At 34.8% G+C, this 16553-nt stretch overlaps 2 protein-coding genes across 5 annotated transcripts; both read left to right on the forward strand.

Annotated features, from left to right (window-relative positions):
* The first annotated feature begins 2613 nt into the window (after window positions 1–2613).
* On the forward strand, window positions 2614–7991 carry LOC147398912 (rac-like GTP-binding protein 3). 4 transcript variants are annotated; one of them, XR_015180073.1, is made up of 8 exons: window positions 2614–2825; window positions 3173–3260; window positions 3432–3541; window positions 3622–3685; window positions 4884–4948; window positions 5080–5145; window positions 6636–6819; window positions 7610–7658. XR_015180073.1 is itself a non-coding variant. In XM_086448255.1 (8 exons), exons 1-8 carry the CDS (start codon window positions 2721–2723, stop codon window positions 7647–7649), a joined length of 642 nt encoding a protein of 213 aa, XP_086304381.1. In that variant the 5' UTR covers window positions 2621–2720; the 3' UTR covers window positions 7650–7991. The 4 variants fall into 4 exon arrangements, 2 of the variants coding, with proteins under 2 accessions (XP_086304381.1, XP_086304382.1); XR_015180072.1 differs by having other exon boundaries at window positions 7607–7655; XM_086448255.1 differs by having other exon boundaries at window positions 2621–2825; window positions 6719–6819; window positions 7607–7991.
* A 3467-nt stretch (window positions 7992–11458) lies between these two features.
* LOC147398913 (Protein kinase superfamily protein) lies at window positions 11459–15488 on the forward strand. Its single transcript, XM_086448253.1, has 8 exons — window positions 11459–11815; window positions 11994–12208; window positions 12294–12478; window positions 13677–13875; window positions 13973–14136; window positions 14213–14317; window positions 14931–15053; window positions 15131–15488. The coding sequence occupies exons 2-8, from the start codon at window positions 12139–12141 to the stop codon at window positions 15353–15355; spliced, it is 1071 nt and encodes a 356-aa protein (XP_086304379.1). The 5' UTR covers window positions 11459–11815; window positions 11994–12138; the 3' UTR covers window positions 15356–15488.
* Window positions 15489–16553: the final 1065 nt, after the last annotated feature.

The following is a 16553-nucleotide window of genomic DNA, read 5'->3' on the forward strand; positions in this document are numbered from 1 at the left end:
CTCTAAATTAAAATTTTTTTTTTCTCTCTCTTTCTCTCTTTGGGGTTATTTTATTTCTCCTTTAAGCGAGTTTGTTTGTTGTCCTTCCTCCTTTGACAGCTATGGAGAAAAACATAGTTCCTCACGACATTGTTTTCCTTGTGTCGGGGGTGGAATATTGTAGTCCTTTCGAGATGTCGTCAGCTGCCAATGATATTTTTGACTGCCCAAATAAACCCTGATTTTAAGCGTATATTCATAATGAGTTACTATAAATTAGATGTACATCTCTTTGATCTACTCAAACTCTTTTCAATACTAGTCAAAGTATGGATAGATGTAAGTAAAAAAATAAAAAATCATTGAAAAACATAAAGAACTTATACCCAAAAACAATCATATATATACAAGAAAATTTAGGTGGTCCATTTAGTGGTGTTGTTGGTGATGGCGGTGGTGATGTTTAATTTATTAAATAGATGACCACAAACTTTTGGTGTTAGGTTTTCATGATGATGACTTTGTGATGAACTAGCTCCCTCAAGAAGCATACTAAACAAGATTTCTATTGCATAGAGAAAGAAAAAGGATAATAATAATAACCTAACTCCCCCTCTGACATACTCTCCTGACGTGGCATGTACATAAAACCATAGATCTTACCCTTCGAGATACACAACAACACGTCCCCATAAATTTATGTAATTATATCTCGAGGAAAAGTCTATGATTATGTATACATGTCACGTCAAGAGAGTAGAGGGGGAGTCAGAAAATCACGACTCAAAGAAAAAAAAAAGGAAGAATAAGATAATATTAATTGTTTAATCTATATAATGCTCATATTTATTAAGTAATTCATGTTATTGAAAACTCACGACAACTTTATCATAAAAATGAACCTAAGATCCTTACAAATTCTAAACTTTTTCTCTTCCCCTTTCTCTAAACCCTCCATCTCATCCTTGCTTAATCTATACTTATCCCATGGACCCCACTTAAAAGTCTCTCTATATCATTCCACTTGTCTCACCAATTCTTTTGCTTTAAAGCCAACCTTTTGTTCTCAATTCCTACAGTGAAAAGTGAAAAGTCATACCTACCCTTTTTGAAAATTTGGTATCTCAATCTTAATTACTCTGCTCTTGTAAGTCTCCTCTTTAATCCATTATATAAGGTTCACAGTAAAATGCTTCCCCAATTTCTAAGCAAGCTTACCCAAGTCTTTCATATGCAGACAAATTGACCAAAATACTCTTCCATGGTAACAATAAACATGTCATGTTGTCAACTAATTTATGACCAGTGTCATTTTCAAAGACAACAAGAGCTTTGCCTTCTCTCTCAAGTTATGAACAAAGGTTCTAGTAAAAAAAGGAATCAAAATATTGTGTAAATCTCACAAAAGAAGTACATATACCCTATTTAGTTCTTGGTACAATTGATGAATATGATTGTTAGTAATTTTTATAAAATAAAATAAATATTAATTATGTTTATTTGTCATCATCATTGTCGTAATCTACACTTTAAATCCCAAACATTATGGTTGACAACATGAAACTTATTTCGCGATCTAACTCTTTTTAAAGTTATAGGTAGAGAAGGCTTTTGACAAATTTAACACTAGCTATCTTTTTTATTTTCACTCAAGTTCTATTTATTTACCCTCTACCACCATCTTGGATTAAGTGTTAACAAACTTCGGGATTTGGGTTAATTGGTATCGTCGGTTGTTCATAGCCATTGAATTTAATAGAACATATTCCAATCTAATATATAAAAGTCACCTCAAATTGATTGGGAGTGGGAGTGGGAGTGGGGGGGATATTATTTTTATTAATTTATTTATAAGGAGGGGTACAAGAAGAGTTTTGAAGTGGCCCCATCTCAATTTTTTTTTTTTTTCGAGTGGGGTGGGAGGGGAAATTAAGGTTCTGTTTGGATTTGTTATGGACTTTTCTTTCTAGGAATCTCAAAGTAACTAAAAACAGTAGAATCGCGTTCTGCCAAAAAAACATTTCCAACTTCTTTTACCAAATGGTAATTTCGGAGTTTGGAAGCGTTCCAATTGCAATGCCAAACGAATCCTATTGATAAATGTGCCTTATCAAAATTCTGATAAAGACATACTTAAATATCATCTGGCACAATTTTGGACCCACAATCCTTACCAATATCTGATTCTTGGTGGATACACCAAAATTAGAATAGTGTTCAGACATCTTTCATCAAAGTTTCTAGCCGTCTGATTTGATTACCTTTTTTAAACTTATTATATTTGGTCAGTTGACCCCAAGATAATGACACGTTTCTAGTTGGAATGTCTTTATCATATTTTTGATAAAGACGTCTTATCACCATCAAAAAGGCCTCAGATTAACCCATTCCTTAGGTTTCCTATTTTAATTCATTTTCTGTTTTGGTTTTCTTTTAATTTAATTAATTATTAATCAAATGAGAGCTGTCTCTGTCTCTATATAAATAAACAAACCAACAAACAAAAAATAAAGAAAAAATAAATGAAATATCTATAAAACTATATTTATTGCTAATAAAAAAGTAGCTACAGAGAGTGAGACTTTGAGAGTGAGAGTCATGTGATCTCTACGTCCATTTCTTCTCTTTTTGAAAAAAAAAAAAGAAAAAAAAAAGAAAGAAAGAAAGAAAGAAAAGAAAACAAACCAACCCACCGTTAGCTCTATCTGCATTTTTCCTCTTTGTTTCTCTCTTTCCATCCAATGGCTTCAAGCGCTTCAAGGTTCATCAAGTGTGTTACAGTTGGAGATGGTGCTGTTGGGAAGACTTGCATGCTTATCTGCTACACAAGCAACAAGTTCCCCACTGTAAGTCCCTCTTAAATTCTGTTTATCCATCTGGGTTTTGCAGATTTTGTGTTTTTTTATGGATTTTAATGTCTTTTTTTGCTTTGGGTTTTGCAAATTTGTATGTTTTTCTTGGTTTCTATGTGTTTTTGTCTCTGGGTTTTGCAGGTTTCATGTTTTTCTCTTGATTTCTATGTGTTTTTGCATTTGGGTTTTGCTTTTCACATGTTGTTTTTCCTCCTACTCATCTGGGTTTTAATTATATTCTTCTTCTTTTTTCTTTCTTTTTTCATGTTTTTCAGTGTTTATGGTTTTGGGTTTTGTTTTTAATTTGTTATTGTTAACTAACAAACTACTACATTTGCTAGGATTATATACCAACTGTGTTTGATAACTTCAGCGCCAATGTAGTTGTTGAAGGAACCACTGTCAATTTAGGCCTCTGGGACACTGCTGGTAAACTTTTGTTGGATATAAAATTAATTTTATTTCCTGTTCTATTAAGCATGCTAGTTTCTAATTCTAAATCAAATGGATTTCCTTCAAAAACAGTTTTGCTAATTTTGTGTAATTTTATTTTTATTTCTGTTTCTCCCTTGATGAAGCAAATTTCACTTCTCTTAATAGGACAAGAAGATTACAATAGGTTAAGGCCATTGAGCTACAGAGGAGCGGATGTATTTGTGTTAGCATTCTCGTTAGTCAGTCGTGCTAGCTATGAGAATGTATTTAAAAAGGTGCATATTTGTGACAATTATGCGCCTCTTGATTCTTTGATACTTGTTTGTGGATATCTGATTAATAATTATGTGTTCAGTGGATCCCTGAGCTTCAACATTATGCCCCTGGAGTCCCAGTCGTGCTCGCTGGCACCAAGTTGGGTAAGTTGGAGTGTGTCAATTTGATGTGCTTCCATACAGCCTTTCCGTTTTTCTTAATTTTTCACCAGTATCTGACATCCTCTTATACAAGTACTGTGTTACGAAAATAGACTAAAGATTCTTTATAAATCTCTGTTTGAGTTACACCATTCTTTATCAGTATTGTATGAATTGATAAGGTGAGGAAATAGAGATTTGATACAAATGAGATGTTTGTATGTTAGGAACTTAGGAACATAGGAACATTAGCTTTGGACATAGAATAATAACTTGTGGTGAAAATAGAAACACTTCTCTAAAGGGGGGAATGGTTAATGTTATAAAGCAATAGAGGAGAAAATATGCGACACCTTATATCATTTATAATTAGTTAGAGAACACATATGGATATATGTTGGGGTATTTTTCTCAAATGGGCAGGGTATATTTGTTCCTATTTGTATGTACAATCGCTGTAATCTCGATTCAGTATTTTTTTTTTCCCTACATCTCTTATTTTACTGTATCAAAAAGTTTTTTTTTTTTTATTCTAACACTATTTCGATTTTTCCCGATTTTTTCTTGTTTTTTTTTCTGACTTATTCCCGAACCCCTACTTGGTGACTATGCTCAGGACTAGTAATTATTCGATAGCATAATTTTACAGAGCTATTTCAGATGTTGATGAACAGTCCTTTGTCTCTGATCTGGGTTCTATAACATTTTTTGCCGAGTGGCTGGTTTTCACTGCCGTAGATTAGTTATCAATGATAGACATGACCAGATTTGTCTGGTTTTACCAGAAATTATCATTAAACAATCCCTCATTTTTTATGAGTCCTACTTGGTAAGGGGATGTCGAGGAAGAAAATGATCCAAGCCGTTCTTTCATTGCTTCCAAGTGGCTTCTAGCATTGGTAGAAGTCGAGTATTGAGAAAGTCTCTACCCATCTATGACTCACAGTTACCATAAACACCTCAAAATATGTTGAATAAATAAAAACTTTTGCGGTGTGGGTTGTCCTCATTTATGTTAGTCAATAATGAATGGCCATTACTGAAGCCAATTTACAACTCCTTGGGGTAGTAAGGACTTAGAAGTCATGAACCATTAGATCTTTAAATTTTTATATATTTATCTCTAATTTTTTATGATGCCTTCATATGTAATTGCTTTCCTAGTTCTGCAATTAGTGCATGATTTATGGCGAATGTGCAGATCTTCGTGAGGATAAGCACTATTTGGCTGATCATCCTGGTTTGGTGCCTGTGACTACTGCCCAGGTATAACATCTGCTCTATGTATTTACACCTATTAGTATTTATTTCCTTAATTTTATTTTATTTTTTTGGGTGGGGGAGGAGAAAATGTACAATCAACACTCTTGATGACAATGTTTATTGTTACCATCAAGGGAGAGGAACTCCGGAAACAGATAGGAGCTGCTTATTATATTGAATGCAGTTCAAAAACTCAGCAGGTAATGATACTGTTACTTATTTCTACAACCTAAGTAGTTCCTTCTAATTTCCGTGGCAGTAATTTTGTGTGAGAGATTGAACATCAAAATATGCCCAGACGGCATCATCTCTAGGTTCTCTTGGTAGTTTGTCATACTTTTAGGCCCTGCTTGGTGCACTACAAATTATTTGCATTTGCAAATGATTTGACACTGCAAATGGTTTGTGGTGAAAGATTTACAATTGCTAGGTAACCATTGAGAAATCTCTTGCAAATCTTTTTGTGGTTGATTGATGTTTGCAATAAAAAATTTCATCGAGATTTGTTGTTAAAATAAACATGAAAAGTATTTTAACTTGTTCAACCTCATCAAAGAAATTATTCAAATTACAAATATACCTTCAGTACTTGCTACATTAACATCCATATGAATTTACAAAAATATCCCTATCAAAAAGTATAATAACTTACGTATTGGAATTATAAAATTACTTGTTATCAAAGAAACTTTTCAAATTTACAAAAAATGCCTCCGTGATGGGTATATCTGTATTATAAAACACAATGTTGGGGCCCACTTGTGGGGATAAAGTCCCCTTAGCTACAACGGGGCCTTTCCTCTTCACCCCTTCAACTTTATTGTCTTTCCTCTCCCCATTCCTCCCCCTTTCAATAATCCTTCCAATTTTACTATATTTCCTACCCCCAAAGTGGACCCCACTCCTTTATCCCCTTTTTCAATAATGCTCTTCCAAATTTATTACTTTTCCTCTTTCACCCTATAAACCCCAAAGAGGATTCTCGTGCCGTAGGCACAAGCGAACTGTAGTTTTGTAATAAAATTGATGAAGGGTATTTTTGTAATTTTATGTGCAAGTAAATGTTATGAAGAGATGTATTTTTGTAAATTCATAGGCTTTTTATTGCTTTAAGTATTGAGGGCTATTTTTATAATTCAAAAGTTTCTTTGATGAGAGGTATTTTTGTAATTCCAATGTGCAATTTAATACGTATCTTGGAGGAAGGGGTATTTTCATAAATTTGTGTGCATATTGTTGTACCAAGTACTAGTGGTATTTTTATAATTTGATTAATGTCCTTGATAAAGAGCATTTTAGTAATTCTGATATGCATAGGTTGGAGTCAAATAATTTGCGGTAATTTTTTGTGCCGCAAATCATGTGTTGAAATTTCTTAAGAATTTAGATAATCCATGCAAATTTTTTGCAATGCAAATCATTTATTGCAAAATATTTGCATTGTGTTACCAAGCATCGATAAAATGGATTTTAGAAAAGCATTTGCATTTGCAAAATGATTTGCAGCATACCAAGCAGGGCCTTTGTGAAAAATCCAAAGGAATACGATTGTTGGGGTTCATGGTTTATTGAGACTTCCAATTTGGTTAGCTCAGTGTAGTGGGGAATCCTTGAATGGTTTTCCCATCCCACTTCTTGTGCTCCATATGAACAGTTGTGCTATTAATGGATAGTCCTTGTGTTTTGCCAGATGGGTAACGTAATATCCTATATGATTTTATTGCTCCTCCCTTCTCTCGGTAATTTTGTCCGATATTTCTCCCCAATGAACAGAACGTAAAAGCCGTTTTCGATTCCGCAATCAAGGTAGTCATCAAGCCACCACAAAAGCAAAAGGAGAAGAAGAAAAGGCCACACCGGGAATGCTCACTATTGTCAGTACTTCATTTTACTCATTTCTTGTAACTTTGAAAGCTTGCTCTTTTCCTTTAGTGCGCATTTCATGTTATTTTGGTATCCTTTTTTTCCCTTGCACTTGTGTTAAACAAAAATATCGCTGATAGGGAATGCTTTGATACCTTCTTTGCTCGTCAAACAAAGAGAGGGTAAGTGGTGTCTGGAATTAATGATGGAATTTTCAACACCGTTGACATTCGTCGTTAGGGTGAGATCTGCAAAGGATCTAGATGATGCAGAGGGAAGTATGCAAAAATCCTAGAATGTTGGGGGGGGGGGGGGGGAGATGGCAAATATGGTAAAATCCAAGGGGATCTGTCCTATAAATTATTAAAGCTTGCGAGTTTGTTGGCAGTTAGAAACATCATATTCATAGAATGAGTGTAGTGGAGATGAGGATGTTGGGATAGATTAGTGATAATACTAGGAAAAAATCATCAGAAATGGGTCGTAATATTGATGGAGATTGTTTGGGCAATGTTATCATAGACCAATAGTGGCTCCAGTGAGAAATAGTGCATTTATGCAAGTCGAAGGCTCTAAAAGGGCAGGAGGAAGGCATGAAGACACGTTCCTTGATTGCCTTAGGGCTCAATGTAGAGTTTGATCACAAAATAGATTCATGTTGTGGACTCCATTACTTGTGATAAAGCATAGATGTTGGTGTTAAATTTCATTGAAAAAGAAAAGATTATTATTATGCTACATTTCATGCTTTATTTCGATTACACTTAAATAAAAAAAGTGTCTATGTGGTTGTGATAGCAGGAATGTCCTTTGCGGGAGGAACTTCATCTGCACCAAGTGAACGTTGTTCTCTCCATAATCATTTTTGCATACATTTTCAAGTTCCACTGCTTTGATATGTCATGCAGAATGTCTCCGCCACCTTTCTTTTTTTAAGTACATCCTGATCACTACGGGTGTAATTTTCCAAGAACCGCTTCTTGTAGTAACGAAGCAGTTCGTTCTCACAAATGTCTAGCACATTGTGTCTGTTTGTGTTTTCTAATCTGATATTATAACCACTGTGAGAAAAAAAAGGATGACTTTGGATTACTATAGTTTTTTCTGTAATGATGATTTTGTAATGTAAAGAAATGGCTTTCAGTGGCTTTGTTATCAATTAGAAGTGAATTTAGTTTGTTTACAGTGTAATTAAAGCAGAAGTTGACTGGTTATGACTGCCATTGCTTTAGACCTCAGATATGTAAGAGTGTTCACTATTAAGGTATTATTTCTTATGATGATCTAAGTAGGTCTATGTTGGTAGTGAGAGGATCGTCGAAAAACTAGAAATTGAATTATTTTATGAGCAAACGTAGGATCCGCGGGAGAATGCTTGGTAGAACTATTCTTGCTATTGCGTTGGACTCGGATTAGGCATTGGGATTTCATGTCTCAACCTAATCCAAGCCCGACCTCTATTATGAACATACGTACATGACTTAAATGGATTTCGTCTATATACTTACTTCTTGTTCTTACTCTTTGTTTGTACTCGTGTTAGTAGGGCCGATACAAATATCATACTTTAAGGAATTGTGTCCCAAACTCGGATTGTCCGTCACTGATCTCCGTGCCAGATTGATCAATCTGGAGAATCCCAAACCGATGTTTGGTGATCTGAAGGTCTGAGTTAAGACACCAAGTCTAGGCCAAGTTGGGTTGAGTAGGGTTAAGTTGAATTAGGCTGACTTAAGGTCAAATTAGGTCATGTGCATGAATTCAAGCTAAGCCAAACCTGAGTTAGGCTGAGTCCAAGTTGATCCCAGTTGGATAGTCTGGGTTCTCACATTGAAGACACCATCCTTAACCAGAGCATGACAACCCCTAGTGGTTTGGCCCAACAAGTGGATGCTTCCAAAACCTGAGGGGTTGGCTCAATGGCAATTTCAAATAAGGTGAGAGTCCCTGTAAGTTGTGTGTTCAATGTTGACAAATCATTTACCCTAAAAAATCAATCTAATGGAGAAGTTGTAACCATGAATATAAGAGGGTCACGGGTCGAAATGGGGCATTATTTGTGAACCCGTGACACTCGGGAGCGACGACGGATAACATAAAACTCAACACTCCCCCTCATCCACAAGGGTGGAAAATTCTCTCAAGGAGACTCGAACTTATGACTTATACAAACCTAGCGCCTTGATATCATGTTGACAAACATTTACCCCAAAAGACAAATTTGATTAAGAAGGCGCAATTATGAATATAAAAAAGTCACAGGTCAAACTGGGGCACAATATGTGAGCACGTGACACCTGGGAACAAAGGCGGATCACACAACACTCGACATTTGATGCCCAATATGAGCAATGGCTCCTCAAAACCCCTCGTGAGAGTGTACCCTCACTTACCTGGTGCGTGCGATGTCCGGGCATTGCACATGCCCGGAGAAGGGACTTGGTCCAACCCTGACTCACCTGATCTCACTAGTCAAACGTAAGTTGGATATCCTTGTTAACAAAAAATAAAAAGTGGAGGCTCACAAAAAAAAATATATACGTACGAGAGAATCATGGGATTATTTGGATAAGAAATAATTACAATGTTTCATCTTCATCACGACATCACATGAGCATTTTTTTATTATTATTCTCTTTTAATGTGTAGTAATAGAGAAAGCAAGCAAATATCATCTACAAAAGAACAATAGATGGACCCTTAGATGTCCTCATACAATAATACTCAGTTTATGCCTCACGGCTGTAAAGAAGAACACAAAAGGAAAAGAAAAGAACAGGGAGACCCGCATTTCTAAAAGAGGTTGGGTGTGTGGTCCATTTGATTCATCAATAGTTTCATATGTTTTACAAAGTATTTTGCAGAAGTTATCGAATCAAATGTGTTGTTTTTGTAATATTTCAGGAAATGATCATATATCAGATTTTGTAATTATCATTTATGTTAGAAAAATTAAACTTTTTGAATCTGAAAATAACAGTAAAATAAAACAAGGGACATCAAACTCGAGGCACAAGATTGTTTTTTTTAAAACGTTATTCGCTCCAACTCATGTAAAACTTAAGTTCGCAAAATAATTTATAGTGAGAGATTTTCAAGAGACAACGAAGTCAATCTCTTGATCACAATTCGTCGTCTTACAAAGACAAATAATTTCCTTGATAACTCGATCAAATTAAGTATCAAAAAACTGAAGTAAGAAGAAGGAATTAAGAATTATGTGTTCTATAGACAGACTAGAAATGTGTGTGTATTGATTTGTGTCTACAGATCTCTTTTTATAGAATTAAAGCGACTATTCAAATAGTCATCATGGATGTTTGTCTCAATAATCATGATTGGATGGCTTGGATTTCCCTAGATCCGATCTAATGGTCATAGAGTGAAAAAGATACCCTTTTCAGTGTTTTTGAAGAGTTGTGACTCCTCATAAATCAAGAAAACACCCATTGGAGCATGATCAAACCCTAATGACTAATGGTCAAGTTGTTTGACTTGCAATCAAACACCATTAATCAATGGTCCAACATGCATTTTTCATCGTCAAACCCCCTTGATCATCTTCTATAATGTTGGTTTTGCCTATCCAGTTAACCAAACAAAGTCTTACACGCACTACGATCATCCACACCCACTACAATCATCCAATGGTCAAGATCAAAGCTCGATGTTTGATGTAGCAAAGAGATAATGCTCATCGCGACGATGTGCCTCTAAAGTGCCCTAAACATCCTTTTGCATGTGTGTGAAGGCAACGGCCAACTGTCGCTTAGCAATGAAGTATAACCTCTAAAACAAATAACTAAATTTGTTATTTGAGATATCTCATATAACTTCTAGGAGAGTTCTATTTTTCCGATGTGGGACTATTCTATTTTACGAGATAAAATCCTAAATTCCACAATCTCTCTAAAATAGTAAAATACTTTTCAACTTACAAAAATTCCAATTTAACCCAAAAAAAAAAAAAACCACTAAAAAATAAATCAATTATTTTTATTGAATCTAATAAATATTTATTTTATTAAAATAATAATAAATATTAACAATTTATACTAAAGTAGCTATTACGAAATCAAGTATAAATCATTTTCATAAAGTATAATTACAAAATCAAGTATATGACTGTTATTTTTTAAAATATAAAAAAAAAAAAAAAATGTCTAGTTGAATGATTTCAGTTAAATATAAAAAGGGCTGATATTGGCACTCTAATTTTTACTTATTACACCCCCAATTTAAATTATTTATCACAACCCAATTAAAGATTCAAACACACTCTTCAAATGTTACAAAGGTTTGACTCAAATTATAATCTCAACTTTATAACACTCGTTCAAACAATTTCAATAGTTGTTTACAAGTATAATTACGCTCATATAAAATCCTAAATCTAAAATATAGAAATCTAAAGAGAGAGTTTCTATTGGCACCCCAACTTCTTCTTATTCTCAATCATTCATTTGTTTTCTTTATTTTAAATTGAGATGTAATAAATAGAAGTTAGGGTGTCAAAAGAAACTCTTAAAAATAAAGCTGTTTAATAATTTTTCCCTTTTTTCCTCATCAAATGTCAATTAATATAATGTTAGTGTGTCAGGGAACTATGGTAATAAACACCATCAAATCATTCATGAAATTATATAGGAAGGTAGAGAGTCCAAGACCCAATTGAAGGGAGAGGAGGAAAATAATAAAAAACTTGATTGAAAGCAACACCTCAACGTCTCTCTTCTGTTCTCCACAAACAAGAAATAAAATGGAGGAGAAGTAGGACTTTAGCTTCTCTCTCCTTATCAGACACCTTCTTCTCTACCACTTCTCTTCCTCTATCAAGAAAAGCAAACCTTCCTTTTCCTTAATTTCTTTGCTTCACTTGATCTTCAAGATTTCAAATTTCCATTATTTTTACTTGTTTTTTGTTTTACTTTTCTGTTAAAATTAGAAGTTCAGGTAGTTGGGACATTGGTTTGTTGAGTATTCTCCAATTCTAACTTCACTTGCTCCGTACGTACTCTTGATAGGATTCTTAGACTACCCATTTGCTTTTTCTGCTTTTATACTTTATATAACCTTTTTCGATTTCACCATTTTATTTTTTATTTTTTTTTAATCTTGGTAGTCATTGGATTCTGTACTTCATTTGGTTCTTGAGCTAAATTTGATACTTAATTGCTTTTTTCAGGAACTTTTATGATATGGGTTCCTTCTGAATTGTGGAGAAAGTAGGAAATTAGTTGAGATAATCATTTGATTGTCAGCTAATATGATAATCTTCCATTTAGATTGTCAAACAGAAAGAATTTGATTGGCATCTTCAGAGAGTGATTATGCCTTTCGGGTTGGTCTCAGCGTGGAACAAGAGGCGGCGAAGCAAATCACAAGATCATATTGACCCTTGTATGTAATTCTCTTATTGTAGTAGTTGTTGTTGTTGTTACTGATTATTAGTTCTGATTTTGAACAAGTGATACACATTTTTCAGGGATATATAAGCCTGTTGAATGTTGGCAACTTGAAAATCAAAATGTGTCTCCTAAAAGACGTAATGGGTCGTCGGTGTTCATACTCAAGGAAATGGAGGAAGCGACATGTTCATTCAGTGATGAGAATTTGGTCGGCAAAGGAGGATTCGGGCGCGTGTATAGAGGATCGCTACGGTCAGGAGAGGTACTAAAGTATCTGTTGAGAAATCATTTTTGCAAAATTTTATAACTCATTAATGAACCACAATTTTGTTAGCCAACCAACAACTCCAAAAGACTAATCTGTTGGAGAGGGTGAGAATTATGAATATAAGAGTGTCACGGGGCTTAAATGGGGAATGACACACCCTGATAGTGGAGGAAAATATACATTCAATACTTGCCCCTCACCCATAAGGGTGGAAAGAATCGAACTTGTTACTTATACGAATCTAGCGCTTTGATACCATGTTAACCAACAAACTACTCCAAAAGACCGACATGTTGGAGAGGGGGAGAACTATGAATATAGGATTGTCACGGGGCTTCAATGGGGTATGACACACTTGAGAGTGTGGAGGAAAATATGCACTCAACACTCCCCCTCACCCATAACACAACGTGAAAAAAGCCTATATTTGATGGCCTAAGACCGTCAAATTTTTCACTATCAATTTTTTTTTTTTTTCAACGGACCGAAACCATGAAATTAATGGAGGATGGGAGAAATTTGATGGCTTTAAGCCGTCAAATTGGGGAACATAAAAAATTTCAACAGCCATGGGCCTTTGAAATTTGGTTTCTTAAATTTGTGGGCTTTGGTTAGTCAAATTTTCAGTTTTCAGTGTAAGGGTGGAAAGAATTGAACATGTGACCTATACGAACCTAGCACTTTGATACCATGTTAACCAACCGACTACTCCAAAAGACCAGTCTGTTGGAGATGGGGAGAACTATGAATATAAGAGGATCATGGGGCTTAAATGGGGTAAGACACACCCAAGAGTGGAGGAAAATATGCACTCAACACTCCCACTCACCCATAAGGATGGAAAGAATCGAACCCATGACCTATATGAACCTAGTGCTCTAATACCATGTTAACCAACCAACTACTCCAAAAGACCGATGTATTGGAGATGGGGAGAATTATGAATATAAGAGAGTCACAGGGCTTAATTGAGTATGACACACCCGAGAGTGGAGGAAAATATACACTCAACATAACAAGAATTGTTACAAATTTGATACTTCTTTAATCTGAATTTTAGAATGTTACTTTGCCTAGATTCATAAGGAAACATTTTGTGACTTGTTTGATAATTGCTGCCTTTCCTAAGATGAAATTATTCAAAAGTAGCTGAAAATTTTGTTTCATGAATACTTTATTTTTTAATTTGAAGGTTGTGGCAATTAAGAAAATGGACCTGCCACCATTCAAAGAAGCTGAAGGTGAACGGGAGTTCCGTGTAGAAGTTGACATCTTGAGCAGACTGAACCATCCAAATTTGGTTACTCTGATGGGTTATTGTGCTGATGGGAAACACCGATTTCTAGTGTATGAATTTATGCACAATGGGAATTTACAAGATCAATTAAATGGTTCGTATAAAATCTATCGATACCAATCTACAAGTGTTGATTTATTTATCCAATTTTGTTATTTTAAAAGTGGTAATTGTTTGTAACTATGTACAAGGAATAAGCGACGTGAAGATGGACTGGTCTCGGAGACTTAATGTCGCACTTGGAGCAGCAAGAGGCCTTGCTTATCTCCATTCTGGTTCTGAAGTTGGGATTCCTATTGTTCATAGAGATTTCAAATCCACCAACATACTTCTAAGTGAAAATTTTGAAGCAAAGGTAATTTATCTATGATACATTTGTTTGTGGGAATTACGTGACATATCTATGAAAATTAGTTGATCTTGTCCCTCAGATCTCAGATTTCGGCCTTGCTAAGCTGATGCCCAAGGATCAGGAGATGTTTGCAACAACAAAAGTTTTAGGCACTTTTGGCTACTTTGATCCGGAGTATACATCGGTACAAAACTTATTTTAATTCTTGTGTTTGAATGGTTTTCAGCTTCACATGTATTTGGAATTGTACCTTTTCTCTAGTGAAAGCCTCCTTATTTCTAATTGTGTAAGCTATAGGAGCTCAATCCTTGATTATCCATCAAGAGATTTAAATATGTGAAAAAGAAGGCGTCACATGCTTTAGTCTTGTGTTGTGGTCTAATCGTGTCAAAGTCTTCACAAAGATTTGGGGTCCGCTAAACAAATCTTGTTCCTACATTCAATTTTGTCCAAAGCCAAGTCTTCTATTACTGAAAGAGTGTTTTATATCCGCTTTCACTATCTCAACCCACGTTCTTTTGGGCATTCCACTCACTCTTTTAGAACTTTCAACTTATATATTCCTTCTACTGGGGTTGTAATCAACTTTCACTGAACGTGTCCAAAACATCTCAATCGATTTTCTCTTAGACCATCAACTACTGGTTCTACTCCTACATTTTCTTGAATACTTTCATTTCTAATTTTATATTTCTTAGTTTTTCCACTTACCATCTCAACATTCTCATCTTTACCATGCTTGATTTATTAAACATGTCACTTTATCCTTATTTAAACTTTACAATCACTTATCTCAGACGGGGAAGCTCACTTTACAAAGCGACGTGTATGCATTTGGAGTAGTTCTTCTTGAACTCTTGACTGGTCGAAGAGCGTTGGACCTGAACCAAGGACCCACTGATCAAAATCTTGTACTACAGGTACAAATGAGATCTTTTGATTTAAAAATTAGACATCAAAATAGTAATTATAACAACACTCTCTATTACTTATTCAGGTTAGGCATATATTGAATGATCGGAAGAAGTTGCGGAAGGTGATAGATCCTGAAATGAGTCGAATTTCGTACACCATGGAGTCAATCGCCATGTTTGCTAACTTGGCATCTCGCTGTGTTCGTACTGAGAGCAGTGAGAGACCCTCAATGGCAGAATGTGTCAAGGAACTACAACTGATTTTCTTTACAAATGGGAAAACTTTGGGTACATTCAAGAAAGTTTGAAAGCTTGAGATGTGGTGTTGGTGAGTGAAACCATTTGAATTAAACATGAATGTAATATAATTTATTTCTTTTTAGTGATTCTTGAGATTGTACCTGACATTTTGATAAATAAAATTAAGAGCTTTGATGGTCATCACTACGGTTTAAAATACTTTCTCGAGACAATTTTTTGGTTGGAGGAAAATTCGAGAGTGTTTCAACCAAAATATTCTGACTATGAAACTTTGAATGAACTCTGATGTTTGATGAGGAATCAAGGCCAGAGTGTGTCAGGTGCACTTTCTCATGTCTTCTAATCGTTTCGAAAAATGCCAGTTTTTAGTGGAGAAAAAAGGCATGTTTTGATTTTATATAACGATCTAGTTCGAATGTATCTAAATCAAAACGGGAAACTTATGTAGTTTTTTCTCAAATTCTTGGACCCATTTACAGTGGGTAACAATGTATAAATTGGGAGAAATCTTCAATGATAGTAAGGATCAAAGCAGTGGAAAAATTAGCAAATCTTCTTCCTCAACCCATTCAATTCAATTCTATCTAAATCTGTGTCTTCCGTTAACATCCCAAAGCATCGTGAATCAGAAAACAAGTAAGAAGGCAGTTTACAAGGAAATATAAGTGAAAACTGTTTTGATATTTAGTTTTGTGTGACATCTTCAAAACCATAGGGGCTAGTATATGAATTGAGCCTTACAACAAACCTTATCCCAAAGATTTAGAGTCAATTAAACGAATCATGTTCCTCCATTTCAATCAATCTACCTTAAGTCAACGTCTTTTGTTGTTGAGAATGAGTTTGTATTTACTTTTGCCATCACTGTCCATGTGCTTTTAGGTCTCCCTCTCAGACTTTCGAGTTTGAATATTTCTTCTAATTGGAGTTATAATCAACTTTGATTGAAGAATATGCCCAACCCACCTCAGCCGACTTTCTCTTAATTTATCACCTTTTGGAACCAGTACTATATTTTCCTGAATTTGTTCTTTTCTAAGTCAATCTTTTTTTCTTTTCTTTTTTTGTCCACTCAACCATCTCAACATCCTTGCACTCAATTTATTAACATGATTCTTCTTGACTGCTCAACATTCAACTCCATAATCATCTAACTATATGTCTAAATCAATGATTATAAAAACTCAATCCACTAAAAGCTACTTTCTTCTAAGACGATATATTTATTTTCTCAATTGTACAATA

The sequence above is a fragment of the Akebia trifoliata genome, chromosome 7 (genome assembly GCF_017979445.1).
Source record: "Akebia trifoliata isolate Shusen 1 chromosome 7, ASM1797944v1, whole genome shotgun sequence".
Lineage (NCBI taxonomy): Eukaryota > Viridiplantae > Streptophyta > Magnoliopsida > Ranunculales > Lardizabalaceae > Akebia > Akebia trifoliata.